At 32.5% G+C, this 17,546-nt stretch overlaps 1 protein-coding gene across 4 annotated transcripts in view; it reads left to right on the plus strand.

The window, feature by feature from the left end:
- Positions 1-574: 574 nt before the first annotated feature.
- LOC143222787 (mitochondrial glycine transporter A-like) overlaps positions 575-17,546 on the plus strand; it is a 36,528-nt gene continuing 19,556 nt past the window's right edge. Inside the window, exons 1-6 of one of the 4 annotated variants that reach the window (XM_076449761.1) lie at positions 575-679; positions 6,331-6,550; positions 9,637-9,749; positions 10,106-10,190; positions 11,450-11,520; positions 14,537-14,642. In XM_076449761.1, the coding sequence (XP_076305876.1) occupies positions 6,353-6,550; positions 9,637-9,749; positions 10,106-10,190; positions 11,450-11,520; positions 14,537-14,642 (573 nt within the window). In that variant the 5' untranslated portion in view covers positions 575-679; positions 6,331-6,352. Of the gene's footprint in view, positions 680-2,366; positions 4,177-5,685; positions 5,804-5,830; positions 5,851-6,330; positions 6,551-9,636; positions 9,750-10,105; positions 10,191-11,449; positions 11,521-14,536; positions 14,643-17,546 lie in introns of those variants that run through there. The other 3 variants (XM_076449763.1, XM_076449762.1, XR_013012486.1) reach the window with 3 other exon arrangements.

The raw sequence follows: 17,546 nt of genomic DNA on the forward strand, positions 1-17,546 counted from the left end.
TTTTACCGCCATGAACTCTTACAACTGTGGGTTATTCATATTGGCGAGTCCAGTACTTACAATTTAAAAGAGAAATACATTTTGAAAAGATGATTTATAACGCAGTTAAGAGGAATAAAATAAATCCTCAAAACTACCAACACATATCTTAGTAAATACGATATTTAGCCAAACAAGTCATTCATTTGTTTCTCTTCACATGATACTCGATTTACGCTAATACGTTTTCTACGGTTAAAAGTTGCGTCGCAATAAACGGACAACTAAAACGTTGTAGCCCATTTCTCTAACACATGCGTGTTTTATGCGTTCTCCTGGTCTATACGTTTCAATCATTACTATCTATAGAATAAAATAAAAATATTGTATCTAACAGTATCTTGAAATTTTAATTTAAGTATTAAGTAGAAACATTACACTACTCCATGATTCAGTTTGCACTAGTATTTACTGACGCTCGTTCTTATCAAAATGTGAATTGAGGGTCAACATGATAGTTTCTTTAACCTTGAATTTCGACACTTGTCACGTGCTTATTAGCTTGATAGTGGTGGCGTGATGGGTACACTTATACAGTGTTTCGGTCTCATTTGCACTCCTGACTTCATGCAGTGAACTAATAGCAACCACTTTCTCAAACTTGTATGATTTACTGGTATTTAAGTTAGAATAAAAATGGGTAAGAAAATATTACCTTTGTATGTTTTAAATATATGTGTTAATTAGATGTATAGCCACTAGTGATGGTCGTCTATATATATTATTGATTTGATGTTACCAATACCATCCGTTTAATACATTAAAAATGGTTATTTACAAGTATTTTTGAATTTCACTTCCAAAATCATATGGTGTGTATAATTTATGGGTTTAAACACCAAGAGTGTTTTAATATAATATTTATATTTTGTAATTTAATGTAATTAAACTTCCTATTTTCAAAATAAAACTCCGGTACATGGAACGCTAAAACATTATGCTCGCTAGTGACACAGAGGCATGTTGCGGACTCACACCGCTAGAAACCGGGTTCCGATACCCATGGTAAGCAGAGCACAGATAACCCATGATGTAGCTTTGTGTTTAATTCTAAAGACACAAACATTAAAATAATATAAATTAGAAGTGAACTAAATGAAATTTGGTATCGGATTTTGTTAAGAAGTACCTAATCTCAAGTTTTGTTTTTGAATTTCGCACAAAGCTACTCGAGGGCTATCTGTGCTAGCCGTTCTAATTTAGCAGTGTAAGACTAGAGGGAAGGCAACTAGTCATCACCACCCACCGCCAACTCTTGAGCTACTCTTTTACCAACGAATAGTGGGATTGACCGTCACATTATAACGCCCCCATGGCTGGGAGGGCGAGCATGTTTGGCGCGACGCGGATGCAAACCCGCGACCCTCAGATTACGACCTAATCTCAAGAACATTCAAATTCTTTGTTTTTTGTTTGTTTGTTTTTAATTTCGCACAAAGCTACACGACGACTGTCTGCGCTAGCCGTCCCTACTTTAATATTGTAAGAACTAGAGGGAAGGCAACAAGTCGTCACCACCCACCGCCAACTTTTGGGCAACTCTTTTGCCAATGAATAGTGGAATTGATGGTTACATTATAACACTACCACGGATGAATGGGCAAACATGTTTAATGTGATGAGGATTCGAATCCGCGACCTTCAGAGTGCGAGTTGAACGTCCCTATCCATCTGGCCATGCCGGGCCAGAACATTCAGAAATACGAGAAGTACAGTAGATAATGAAGATAATGATATACGTTTGTACGTTAAAACATAAATGGGATAGACTATTCTGAAGGACCAAATATTCCAAAACCTTTCCGCCACTAGTACTGGAGTTTGCTTTATAATATATTGTTCGCATTGTTATTCAACTTTTTCATCCTGTTTATATAATAACAATGTTTATGGAACACTGACATAATTTTTCAAAAGATTAGAAAGCTTTCAAAGTCATTACATGTAATGAAAATTAGGTCTGTGGAAAGATTATAATTATACATCAAAATATTATTAGTATATGTCTCTGATAATAAAGTGTGTGTGTTTTCATACACTAAAGCCACAGCAGGCTATCTGGTGAGACCACCGTGGGGAATGGAACCCCTGATTTTAGCGTTGTAAATCTGTAAACTTACCTCTTTATCAGCGGAGGACTCTCTAATAATAACTTATATTATATACACATACAAGATCAATGGTTCTTAACCTGGTTTCAGTCGAACTCCAGGGGTTCTGTGAGTCAGTCTCAGGGGTTCGGCGGAGTTCAAAACACACACATTGTGTGTGTGTCCGTTCTGTTCACCCCATTCGTGTGATTGGTGACGTCATACTCCACTTGGCCATCATTGGCTGCGGCTGATCACGTCACGTCACTCGTGCTGCAGATGCATACAATATGGATTAACGTGTAAAATGGAACATGATGGGAGTCAGCGTTCTCAATGCATAATTTGCAATGCCAAGTTGAGCAATTCTAGTCTAGCACCGGCAAAACTAAGAGAACACTCTATAAAGCTGCATGGAGATGGGAAATACAAGAACACAACGCTTGCTGAATTCAAGATAAAGAGATCCAGGTTCGATGAAAAGGCAACTTTGCCTGTTCTCGGCTTTGCACCCATCGACAAACCGATTCTCACAGCATCGTACGAAGTTGCGTATTTGATCGCAAAGCAGGGCAAACCACACACCATTGGTGAAGCAAGCGTAAAACTAGCTGCGTTGAATATGGCGAATATCATGCTGGGAAAAGCTGCTGAAAATACGTTATCCCAAATTCCTCTTTCAAATGACACCATCAGCAGCAGAATAGATGACATGAGCAATGACATCTTGGCTCAAGTAGTTGCAAGCCAAGCAAAATTCAGCCTTCAACTCGACGAGATCACCGACGTTTCCAATCTAAGCCAGCTTGTTGTATTCGTGCGCCATGTGAAGAACGACGAGATAAAAGATTTTTTATTTTGTAAGCCTCTTACAACAACAACTAAAGCAGCCGACGTGAAGAAATTTGTGGATGACTTCTTCAGAGACAACAATCTTTTGTGGGATATGGTTTCTGCAGTTTGTTTGGACGGACCTCCAGTCATGCTGGGACGAAACTCTTGTTTTGGTGCGCTGGTGAAAACCGATGCACCACACATCATTGTAATGCACTGTGTTCTGCACAGGCGTGCGTTGGCAACAAAACCCTTGCCTTCAAAGCTGGCAGAAATATTAAAAATTGTAGTGGAATGTGTGAACTTCGTGCGAAATGATGTCCTGAAGCACCTCATCTTCAAAGAGCTGTGCAATGAAATGGGCTCTGAATTCGAGGTACTTCTGTACCATTCTAACGTTCGGTGGTTATCCCGGGGAAATGTGCTGAATCGTGTTTTTCCCATGCGTGTGGAATTAGCCCTGTTTTTGCGAGAACACCAACATTGTCATGTAGATTGCTTTGAAAAATCTGAGTTCATTCTCATTTTGGCGTACATGGCCGATATCTTCAATGCTCTCAATCATCTCAATCAACAGATGCAGGGCGGTGGAGTCAACATCATCGAAGCGGAAGAAAACCTGAAGGCTTTTCAAGAAAAGCTGCCGTTATGGAAACGACGAACTGAGAATGATAACTTCACAAACTTTTCCCTGCTGGACGACTGTGTAAGTAAGATCGAAGATGTGTCTGAAATCGGAGACATTTTTGTACCTGGGAAACTGAAGCAAGCAATTGCCATGCACTTAGATAAGCTCGCAAAGTCTCTTGACGGATACTTCCCCACCAGAGAGTCATATCCAGCATGGGTGAGACAGCCGTTCACGTTTAGTGTTGCAACAGCAGATGTCAATGATGAATATCTCGACGAAATTATTGAACTTCAGCAAAGCCAGGTTCAACAGCAACTTTTCAGAACAACAACGCTCTCAACGTTTTGGTGTCACCAAATCGTAGCGTACCCTCTTGTTGCTAAGAAAGCCCTTGAGATATTCATGCTGTTTGTTACAACGTATCTTTGCGAGCAATCCTTTTCGAGGATGGTAGATATAAAAACGAAGAAAAGGGACAGACTTTGTTGCGAAAATGATATGAGAGTGGCACTTGCCAAGGTGAAGCCACGCATTTCTGAACTTGTCTCTGAAAGGCAACAGCAAAAGTCACATTGATTTGCAGTAAATATTCATTGAGTTTTGTTTTTGTGTGAAATTCATGTTTTGTTGGTTTTGTTCTTTGAACACAGTGATATTGTGTGCAACTGATGCATGGTTCATTTTGTGCACGAATAAAATATCTACCTTATGTTTTGAATTTGAAAAAATCATATTTTATATTTTCAATTACGAAGGGTTCAGTGAATGCAAGTACGAAACTTCCAGGGTTCAGTACCTCCAACAAGATTAAGAACCACTGTACTAGATAATATAATATACACATAATACTGTTTATGTGTTAAATATAGCAACCTGAATGAACATTAAGCCTATATATGTAATTACTTTTATATTCAATTTTCGAAAAATTGTTCCTTTAGAACAATAACCCTTCAGAATATCGGGCTGTAGTTAAAATAAGATAAGAATATATTGTTTACCGAAGTGCGTTTGTTTTCTGCATATTTGGCGGTATCAATGATTACGTCTGTTTGAATAATAAATGACTGAAATTGTTATATAATTAAAGAGCATTGATAAATTATATTTTATTAAATTGTGTGGGTGGGTTGATCATTATGAACCTCAAGGTGTTGACTTGAAGTTGCAATGAGCGATTGTGCAATTGTGTATCGGAAAGGTCCCTGGGTAACGAAATTAAATTATCTGTATCGTACTTGTGAGCCTATAAGAATGGGGGCCCGGCATGGCCAGGTGGGTTAAGGCGTTCGATTCGTACTCTGAGGGTCGCGGGTTAGAATCCCCGTCGCATAAAACATACTCGCTCTTTCAGCCATGGGGGCGTTATAATGTAACAGTCAATCCCACTATTCGTTAGTAAAAGAGTAGTCCAAGAGTTGGTGGTGGGTGGTGATAACTGCCTTCCCTCTAGTTTTACACTGCCAAATTAGGGACGGCTAGCGCAGATAGCTCTTGTGTAGCTTTGCGCGAAATTAAAAAAACAAACAAACTATATGAATGAGAACTGAGTATCGTCAGATGGTCGCCCTTAAGCATAAATAAAACTAGTATCTTATAAACATCAAAATTGTACCTTTGAGTTGGGTAAAGCGGTCTCCTGGTGTTGAACTTGACTCTGACGCCTTATCTTTGTGTAAGCATCTAGCAGTAGTAATTTTGATAAATATTTCACTGCAAACACTTTTCTGTTTTCTTAGTATAAACATTGTGAGAATAACCCGTAAATTTAACTCGCTAACTTGTGTTCGTTGCACTTTCTATGTGCACCATTTATAATTTGTTTTTGTACATGATATAATTGTGTAATTTGAAAAACAAACAAACTATAGTTTTATAAACTTCATATTGCAGGAAATACAGCAATGAGAAAGCAATTACTTTAATTTTTATTACTTTTTATTATTTGAAGGAAAATTTACCATAACGTGAGCACACTGTAAAACATAAGTGGATCATTTGATGTTCATTATTAAGTTAATTAAAATGAAGGTAAATCAATTTTTCAGTCACAAAGTAATATTAAGTAAAACTATATATCTGGCATGTGTTCAAAAGTGCGTTAAAGATGCCAAAATCAAAAATTAAGTTTTCATCATAAATTCTAATATCTCCAGAATAGTTATATTTATTCCCTTAAATATACATAAATTTTGATCTGAGGCCTCGTGTAAGTACTGTAATAACCATAATAAATAAATAATAATAAAAAGAAAGGTAAGCACTAGTATTTCATTATTTTAGATTTTGTTGGATAGTGTATACATATATATATATATAAACAATTGTTGCAAAGCTTTATCACAAGGCTTTATCTTAGGGGAATACAGTTTTAGATATATTTTAAATGAACAATCAAGTCTTATAGTAACAAGTAATGTAACCTAGGGCTAGTTTTTGTAATTACACATTTTAAATAATGAAAATTAAGATATTCCCAGAACCATGTTATGAAGTATGTTGTCAAAAGCAATATATGTGATGAGGCTGAATAGTTATCTTTGTAGAGTATAATTTATATGCAACGTAACGCTATAACTTGCATTCATTTTAGGAATCCACGTGTTGGATGAGTTCATAATAATTTTCAGTTGAGGAGTAAAACAAAACATGACCAGTTTACAATAACATATTTTTACTAGTTTAGGAGTTTAATTAGGTAAAATAACCTTTTTTTTTTTCAACTAACGATTTCAGAAGGATTTCGTGATGGAGTGACATGAGACACATATATATAGTGTTGAAATTAAAAGCACTACAACACAACTTTTCCAGAACTGAACTGAATTATCAAACTGTAGGTGTTACTACTGAAATAATTGTTGGACACTTCTCTAAGCTATTCTGTTGGCTGATGCCATTTTCTACTATAATATACCTAAACAAAGATATTTTGGCAATGGCTGACCTAAGAAATGTAAGTAAATTATCATTTGTCATTTGTTACCAATGGGTACAATTGAGTCAAATAACAATTAGATTAAAATTTTAGTCACAAATATTATTGATAGCTATATTACCATACATGTATGTAACAATGAAAGATATATTATATAATACCTGCAACTATGTGTATTATATTATTGATATCCATACAAGTATTTATTTGTTCTAGGAAACATAGTAAAGTGGCATAAGCTGTGTGGCATCTTTGTTTCACTTGTGTCTATTATATTGGTCCCACTCATGTATTGATGGAGGGAACTTTGAAAAGACACTTCTGTAACATTTGTGTTACATGTGTAAATTATGTGTTATATGTGTATGTCAGGGTAGTTAGGGTTTACAGCATAAGTAGTGTTTTGACTATTTTTGTTAGAGATAAGTCATCATTCTAGGTGAATATGTTATATAATATTTCTCACTATTAAGTTTGCCCATGTAGGTAAATGTTGAATTTCTATTACTTGTTATATTTTAAAGAAATATATGATTACCCAACTATTATCTCTTACAATGATGGTTACAGTATTCAATCTTATTTTCTTAGGGATATTTATCTAGACATTGTTGATTTTTTAATGTGTATTTTTAGTAAAGCTGATTAATCCAGTTATTTAAACACAGCAAGAATTATTTAATAAAATATTAAACAAGTAAAGAAAAAATTATTTTCTTTTTGACAAGTTATTTCTTTTTTTAATGCATTGTTTCAGTAGATGTAAGAAGTCTGGTTATAAATTGAATGAAGTTTCAACTGTAATATTTATTGTATATCTATTATCAACTGGTAACTTCTGTTTCACCTGTACTTAAGCTATTTAAATGAGCACCAAATATATATAAGAAATTATCATTGCTTAAACTAGAATTATGATAGTTTTTAATTAATACTAGTTATTTATACTACTTATAAAAGCTGATACTCTGTTTAAAACTGTCATCACAGAAAAGGAGATTGATACCATTGTTCTGATTTTGAGTTATCATGTAATAAAAAAAGAAACAGAAGAAAGAAGGACAGGAAATTCAAACTTGTCGCTATGATACTTGCAGACATTCACTGAACTTGTGACTCAGTCATTATACAGATATCATTATAAAAGGAAACTGTATAGATTGTAAAGTTTTGAAGATCTGTTGAGGAGACATTTAAAATACTACCTATCTGATAATGAACACTTGTTTTGTATACATTTTTAGTTAAAATATTTTACAATGTTCTTTTGTTTTTTTTATTATTGATAAACAATGCAGCAATCCAGGATAAAGAATTACATCTCTACCACTCAAATAACAAGCATGCATATAAGTTTTTAGATAGAAGAATTTGTACATTTTGTAAATTTAACATATTTAAAATCAGCAGTTAACAGAATTGCATGTTGAATATTAATTACTAATAAAAAACAATGTACAAATGCTATATACACGTGTTTATTCATTATAAATTTTCTCATTGTGATAAGATTTATGATTTCTTATTTGAAATATGTTCTAATTAACATGTGCATATAAATGTGTAAGTTAACTTGCATCTTTATTTCGTTTGAGATTCAAATTGTGTTTAATTATGAGGGAAAACATTTTTTCTTAGTCATCAGAATACATATTAATTTTTCAGATTTGATGTATGGTGTGTGTCACAAATTAAATATTGTACCTTCAAACATTTCCATATTCATATTGTTGTTTTCTTCAGTATCAAGTCATTCACTTCCCTTTACCAAATGTATAATAAAACTGCCAGTTAGGGAACCTTTTTTTAAAACCTAAAATAATCTAGCAGGCTGTATTGATACTAGTTTACAATACTGAGACATTTACTTTCAAGGTATTTTATTTGTGTTGTTGATGTTTTTAAAGTTGCATATATTAAATTTCATAGGTTGAAGTAAAATGCCTACTTTTCAGTTTAAATAAAATACTTATGTTTTCAGTGCAGAGAGTCTTTGAACCAAAATTGAGAAAATCAAAATTGTTTTAAAGAACTTCAACTGATTTGTTTTAAACATTGAAATTTTCACTTACTTTATCTAGCTTATATGCTGTAATAAAGAGTATTACAAAACATTAACTCATTTCTAAATGTGTGTGTGTGTTTTTTTATAGCAAAGCCACATCAGGCTATCTGCTGAGCCCACTGAGGGGAATCGAATTCCTGATTTTAGTGTTATAAATCTGTAGACCTACTGCTGTTCTAGCGAGGGGCCATTTGTAAATAAATCTCTATGTCAAGAATAAGCTTTATCAAATGACTCAAGATTAAACATACATTAATAAACAATTCCATTTTATACAAATACAACAAAGTTTATGTGGGTTTGGACATGTTCCAAGTAGTAAATGTTTATGTCTAGGATATGAAAAAGTGTAAAGTAATGAGTCTATAAATTACACCAACAGTGGTAGAAGTGTACTGTATTTATTTGTGTAATGAAAACTCTTGACTTGAACATTTACAATAATAATTATTAATTCAGAATTTTTTCCTGTCATTAAATATTGTTCTTGCATATCAATATTTTGATATAAGCAGAAAATGCTTAGACTTGAATTTTTAGTAATTTTATTTTAAGGTGTGAAGGCTGGTCATATTTTCATAAAACTTTATTTTTTGTGTTTTTGCCTGTTGTATATACAGTAGCACTTTCATTAATAGCGTTATATGAAGTACCATGTGTGTGCATGTATATAGTATGGATTGTTATCTCTAGAATCTTTATTAACTAACTGGAGAGCTGTGTGTATTGCATGTATTTACGTACACAGCCTGATATATGATATATTTTGCTTGTGCATTTGTATTTCTGTGTATATAATTTGCATTTTTAATATAATATGAATTTCTACATGGTAAAGTGTATTCAGGATAGGGAGTGTAATATTTAGTATGCTACATGTATCATACAGATTTCTATATATAGAGTGTATCATTTAGTCTGATCACTTAATTTGTAGATCCAACAGACAGGCCAGCCAGTATCCATTGTAATATTGTATGTTGTACTGATCTGTGGCAGTTTTAGATGATCTGAGATATTTCTTTTTACTTTTCCCCAGTATCCTGTTCTGAAGTCATTTTTAGCAGGCTCAATCAGTGGAACCTGCTCAACTCTCTTGTTTCAGCCTCTTGACCTGTTGAAGACAAGGTTGCAAAGTCCAGTGAAGGCAAGGTGTGTACAGTTGTATCAAACAACATTAAAGTACATATTATTAAAATTTTTTGAACACAATGTATATTTTGAAAATTATTATTTCATGACAGAGTTGTCAGAAATTACAAATAATAGTTTGGTATTGATAATAGTTTCGGTATGTATGTTATATATTATTAGATAAGAGTAAATGATCTCAACAGGACTAGTCATATAGTAAGTTGGTAACCTGTGGTTGTGCTATTCTACTGGATGTGTATGTTATGTTAATCAGCTATGATTACAATACATTTTGTTTGTAGATTATCTTAGTTTGATAACTGTATTTTAGATTCAATATGTCCAATCTGATTAATTCTTTACTTTTGTTGTAGCACTAAAGAACATGGTATGGTATCCCTATTTTTCCAGGTGGTTAAAAATGAAAAAGTGTTTAGTCTGTGGAAAGGAACTATTCCAGTAAGACTCTATTCAATGTTTCTAAATATCAAGCTTTATAATCAGTACATTTTAGTTTTTCATTTTAACCATAATTGTCAAGAGCTTAAAAATGCAAGTACACATTTTTTTTAAAGAAAGTGACTCATTGTTTATACAAAAAAAAGATTGGTCAAGCTAACTTTTAACAATATATTGTTGTATTGTACATAAATAAAGTTAATGTAAGAAAAAAAACTTATTCATAACATGAAAATACTAAGTTTTCAAAGACATGTAGCACATGGTATCGAGGATTTGTGTTTTGTTTGAATTTGTACTACACAAATATAAACATTTTTTGTGTTAATATTATTCTATGATGGGTTTGTTTCTCATAGTTGATAGATATTATGTTATACATCATGAGATTTAACTTGCTAATTTTAATGCCTGTAAGTCCATTTTAGCAAAATTCTGTTTTGTGCAGCTTAAGAATATCTGAATGAGGCACCTTTTTTTCTACACAAAATATATACAGTACAGCTGATCATCAAAGACATGTAGGTGGATTTATTAACCTAACATTCTTTGCAAATATCCTCACTGTTATAATATTGTTTGTTCTTGAAATTTTGTGCAAAGCTACATGAGGGCTATCTGCACTAGTTGTCCCTAACTTAGAAGTGGCAAAATAGAGAGAAAGCAACTAGCCAACATCACTTACCACTACCTTTTGACACTTTATTACCAACTAAAAAGTGGGATTGACTGCCATATTATAATGCTCTTGCTGCTGAAAGGCAAGCTTATTTGATGATGAGATTCAAACTCGCTACTAGCAGATTATGAGTTAAGCTTCTTAATCACCAAAACATGCCAGGCACTCTGTTACAGTAGTGCTGTAATAATAGCCCCCCAGTGGCTCAGCAGTATGTCTACAGACTTACAATGATAAAAACTGTGTTTCGATATTCGTGGTGGGCAAAGCACAGATAGACCATTGAGTAGCTTTGCGCTTAATTCAAAACAACAAACAACAACTGTAATAATGAACTAATAATAATTTGAAAAGAATTATTATCACCTTATTCTAAGGTTTTACCATCAAATCTTATAAAGTATCTTTGTTTTATAAGTCTTCTCTTCTATTAAATCATGATTTCTAATGCTGTTATTATTATTATGGTGCATGAAAAGACGTATCAAATTAATTGAAACTATGTGTACTAGACTTATGATCTAAAACATTTTCATATAATTTTATTGTTTGAGCTTTATAAGTAATTTGTTTATTTCAGTCTATGACTCGCTGTGTTCCTGGTGTAGGATTGTACTTTTGTTCTCTGAACTGGTTGCAAGGGAAATTCTTGTAAGTTTCTGAGCCATTTCTGTCTTGTAGAAAGTGTTATATGGTATTGATTATATCTAACTTTGCCTTATAATTGCAACGTTAATATATCTATCAATTTGTGCAAATTTTCAAAGAAATAGAGCACTATGCAAGAGAATATTTTGTCAATTTTTTTTTCATTTTGTGGGGCTGATTCTTCCATGCCAGTACAGTATGTAAATTTCAGCACTGTGGTAATGCTTCACTGATTCCTGGTGATAACTGAAAGACCCAGGGTGAGAATACTTATCCTTTTTTTTTGGAATTTCTGTATACTTGTATCACTGGCATGTTATAAGGGTTCTGCTTGAATGACATACTGCTTGAACTTAGGATCTAAAACAGCTGTCGTGGAACCTTTTGCAGTGTCTTATTTTTTAGAAAGAAACTTACAAAGAGCTAGAATATGGTTCTAGTAATTGTTGGAAGAAATTAATTTAATAGCACTCCACAAATAAACCCTGATAAAAACAATGTTTAACACTATATTAAGTTTTATTATCACGCCATGGCCCAAAAACCATGAAAAATTATCAGTAGAGCAGAGAGTTTGCATAAAAGCCATACATGATGCTGGTTGGACTCTGACAAATTTCTGCAGCCTTGAAATGCTCTCCAAACACTGTCAGGTGGACCCTAAATCTTAAGACTGAGACAGGTAAATTTGAAAGTAGGAGAGGAAGAGGTAGAACACTTGACTCTATAATATTGATATTAAGTATTGTCAGTTAAGCAGCCTTTGAAGCAGAAGGAAGACTGCCATTGATGTCTTGCATGAGATTAATAACTGTGTATCGAATGACAGAAAAGTGTCCAGATATACAGTAACAAGAAGACTCAATGAGAGTAAAATATTTGGTTATGTAGCAGTTAAAAAAATCTTTACTTCATTCTCCAAATATTGTCAAGAGATTTAGATTTACTGAAAAGTATAAAAATGGACTGTAGATGATTAAAAATGGGTATTTTGGACAGATGAGTCCAAGTTTGAAATGTTTGGTTCAAAGTGTAGATTGTATATTTGGCAGAAGAAAGGCGAAAGACACTTACCTTAATCTATAGCACTTACAATGAAGCATGGGTTAGGCACTATGATTGCTTTTCTCCTGAAGTGACAGGAGATATGTGAAAAATAGATGGGGTAATGTGCCAGCTCAAGTATCAAGATACTGATCTATCATGGTATATCCAGTGGTTTGCATATTATTGGTAAAAGATTCTACTAACAAAAAGATAATGACTCCAAACACTTGTCCAATCTATACGGAAATTACTTGGCTGAGAAAGAAGCTGCTGGAGTCATTCAAATGATGCAGTAGCCTCCACAGAGTTCTGATCTCAACCCAGTTGAATGGATCTTGGATTTGGTACATTGAAAACTTGAAAATTAAAAGTTACTGCTCAAGAAACTTTATGGGAGTGTATTAAATATATTTTGAGTAAAATCCCAAAGGATATTTTGATTAACTGAGTTGAAACAATTCTTAAAAGACTGTCTGCAGTTATCAAAGCAAAAGGAGGACAAACAAAATATTAACTGTTTGCTGAACTCAAGCACTTCCACTGAGTTACTGTTGTACTAAATATGAAGATTAGTAAAATTTTGATGTTGCACCTGTGATTTGCTTTCCATTGTTCTTTGAAAGTAGCATGAAATCTAAGTTGTGACTTTATCTTAACACTTATGAACAGTACATTATTTAAACTAGAGAGAGCACACACATTTTTTTCCATTTTTAATAATTGTAAGTTCTCTAGTTAGTAATGCTGAAAGGTATCTACACGAGTTGATAAAGTTCTAAAGTCAGTGATATAAGGATAAATGTAATGTTTTACACATCTAGAATTAAAGAAACCTAAAGGGGTATTCAGTAGATCTCATACATTCACCGTGCAATGCTGAGTATGTCTGACCCTTACAAAAATAGAAAAATGTGGCCACATGTTTTTCATTGTCAACAGACACAGTCAATCAGGACAATGAAGAATAATAGTATATATACATTCACCAAGTATTATCAAAATCCAAACATTTTTGATGTAGTTTTAGAGAAAAAATGGTTTGAATGTCAGCCCCCATGTTAGCAGATAGAAATTTCTTGGATTTCATGACCTCTCTGTAACCTTGACCCTCCAAAAACTAAACACTTTTAAGATAGGTCTTAGTTCAAATGTATACCAAATTTCATCCAAATACATTTAGCCATTTTCAAGACATCTTGCTGACACACGCACACACATACACTGATGAAAACATAACCTTCATCAACTTCAGTAGCAGAGGTAAATATGAAAGGACATTTATTTTTTAAAATTTATGTTATGCAATTTTATGTTGATTTTAGTATATAGATGTGATATATTTTGAAATCTTGAAGAGCTGGTAGATATACATACAGAATTGCTAGTTTGTTTTAAGTATAAAGTTAGGTGTAAATAATGAATAAACATTATATATTTATGTTTTTATTGTATGTGAAAGAACATGATGTAAAATGATGGTTAAAAAGTGTTAACTTTGAAGTAACCTTCAAGTAATAACGAAGTTACTTGTACAAACTTTGTGTTAGGTTTATTGTGATTTCTGCTGAATAATGGACCAGGATTCACATTCAAACATTTATGGTAAATCACTCATATTCAGTGCATGACAGTTTTTTTTTTAATTTGATTCTTTCAATTCTTTGATGCATTAAAGTGCTGGTAGATCAGTTTGCCACACTCTGTAATTATGAAGTATCATGCATGGAACACTAACATAACACTAAGAACTGTGTGAAAATGAGAAATAAATACAAACATAAGATACCTGTAAGTTATTCTTAGAGTAAAATGCATATTTTTCTAATGTATATGTTATTAACATTAAAATGCTGAACCAGCTAGGATTATTTCTACATGTTTTGTTTTTAAACTATTGTATGCTAGTTTAATAACTTTATGCACATGAATAGGGTTCATATAATTTGTAATAATTTGATTTCTCTCTGTACAGGAAGGGTAGCCCTTCTGCCTTGGAGGCAGTTTGTATGGGTATTGTAGCAAGATCATTGGCTGGTACAATTCTTTTGCCTTTCACACTTATCAAGACTAGATATGAGGTGAGATATAAAATACATTATTTGGTATATTCAAAATTGCTTGAGCGTATGTTTTTGTGCATTTCATAAGATATTTACTTTAGGTTTTATACATGCATTTAGTATTAAGAATTCTAACACAATTAACAAAAATATAATTGCTTGTATTTATGAGGTTTAAAACTACTGTTACAACTTTGAAATGATAGTTAAACATATTGTAACATTACTTTTCATTTGAGATCTACCTCTCATTTCTGGTACTTTATCAAATCATTTTTTCTTCTCTTTGAAAAAAAGGAACAGAAACTAATCCATTGATTCTGATTCACTGCATAGGGTATCGTTCACCCCTGGCAGTTGAATGCAAGTATGCCATATATGGTGTACAGCTTGCAAAAATTCTATGAACAGTTAGAGCAACCACAATCAATAGTTTGATAAGGGGTGAAATTTCATTTATATCTTGTTCACTGTGATTCTGATCTGATATGTAACAGGGTTGTTACATATTAATGTAATGCATTAATTATGTATTACATTATGTTTATGCTAAATGTTATAATCAGACGTTTAACTCATGGATGCAGTTTTAATAGATGGTAAGACTGGAATCAGATACTAGGTAGGAATGTGAAATGACTTTACAAACAGTGCATAGCATCTGTTTACATCCAACTAATGATTTTCATAAGTTTAAGTTTTTGATGATTAGTTTCTTTACACAAGTTCTTTTCTCTAGAATTAAAGTTTAAATGCAGTCACACCAGTGATTTATTTACTTCTACATAAATACGTGTGTGTGTGTGTATGTGTAAATTGTAAGGAAAAAAAAAAGTACATGTATTATAAAACTTTATTCAGTCCAGACCACATGTTGTTCAACCCACATTGTGTATAACTAAAATTATTACATTTCCCTTATCCTTCCTTGTAAATAGTTTCTAAACATCTTTAGACATAAGAGCAATTATAGCACAACTAGCATTTATTGTTAATGTATAATTTTATATTTTCAATTGAGAGAACTGCTGATGGATTAAAAATGATAAATCATGTCACAGAGAGTTTCCACCTTACTAAAATCTATTTGTGGTGTAATAATCTTTATAGTGGGTAACTTGTATTTGAATTTACTATGATTACCTGTAAGACACTGTTAAATATAAACTCTATGTTAGGATTTTCTTATATGTGTTGCTAGCACACTATTTTTTAGTGGGTAATCATTATAGCTATCATTTAACTTAAATCAATGGTTCCCCACCACTGGAACATCTATGCCTGAAGGTGTATGGAGAGGTTTAGGGGTTATATGAGAATCTTTGAAAAAAAAGAATAATCTCCACACCTCAAACTTTCAGAACAAAATATTCCAGTAACCAACACCTAGAATTTGCATATTTTGATTCACCTGTAAATCATTTCTTTTTATTTACCTTTTTGTTAATATAAACCACTCTTTGAGTTGCTCGTAACAAATACTTGCATCAGGTCAATGTTTCTAGCTCATTAGTCGTAATGATAACACACAACATAAAAAAACTAGGGAGTTACTGACTAAGATTATGGCTTTTTTTATGCTAATGCAATATTTTATGGTGGATATTCTTAGCAATTACTGCCAAACCTAAACTTTATGTTGTTTCTATGTTATTTCATTTTACAATTTATTTGAACATATCAGATTTTCTTCCTCTTTGTCTTTGTAAATTATGGCAGAAATATTGCCGTATGAGTGGTAATTTGTGTTAGTAAATAGTAATTGAAAACAGTTTAGCAAAAAAGTGAACATTTTCTGACAAAGAGAAGTATTGTAAGTGTTCAGGTTGTGCTCTTTAGTCACACGTAGCTCATTGCATCAAAATGGTTCAATATACAGAGCCCAAACTCATATAAACTCATGAATTTTACTTATGTAAAATGTAATGTAGAAAAAAAGTAATACATAAAAATATAATTAAAATGGTACTGTTCATTGAAAAGATAATAATTCTTTAAGAACTCTACTTTCTCAGTACTACTTTTAAAAATTACATCAATTAAGACATAATCAAACCCTCACATACAGTCCCAGTAAAAGTCATGTTCTTGTTGTGAGGATAATATTTTTATGTTCTATTATAAAGAAATGGTTCTTGCACATACCACAGTTATTTTTCTAACTGTTTGAGCCTTGAATACTCAAAATGTGAAATTTTGTGTGAAATTTTGTTATGGTGCCATTCAATAGATGGCATAGGAGTTTTGGTTACAAACATAGATATTGAAATATTCACTACATCCATCACAGTAAAAAGACATGTGTGTCAATATTTGAAGAGTAGGTTTTAGTTCCTAGGGTTAAACATGTTAGGAATACTATGTGTAACAAAAAAAAACAAGAAAAAAAACAGCTTGAAGCTGAAAGACATAATGGTTGAATTAATAAACCTTGAATGAGAAAATTTGATAATTTGTTTACATGTATGAAGATATCTGATCTACAGATCTGACCATTTTTTTCAGTCTGTTTAGTTTCAATATATTTGCAGAGTTTTGTATTTCTTAAACCATTAAGCATGAATATTTTATATATTACTTGTTTCTATGTTATGCTCAGTGTAGATATTTTAGAGGAACTACAAAAATTCCACAAAAACAGTGTACATTTGCACATTTAGAGATAAATAAGCTGTTATCAATTACAGTAGAACCTTGACATTATGGGCACGTTTCTGATTGCATCCAAAGGAAGGTGCCTCTAATATCAAAAATGAGCCATGCAAAGCTAAATTTTATATTTGTCATTGCCATGACATGGAGTGTTATTAACAGGAGATTTCAGGGGTAGATTAGCTGTGCCCTTTTCTCTTTATTATAGGTGACAAAGTTTCAATCTATTTCTCTTCAGAGTTTGAACTGCTAAACATTTAACACATATTT

This window comes from Tachypleus tridentatus, chromosome 8 (genome assembly GCF_004210375.1).
Source record: "Tachypleus tridentatus isolate NWPU-2018 chromosome 8, ASM421037v1, whole genome shotgun sequence".
Classification (NCBI taxonomy): Eukaryota; Metazoa; Arthropoda; class Merostomata; order Xiphosura; family Limulidae; genus Tachypleus; species Tachypleus tridentatus.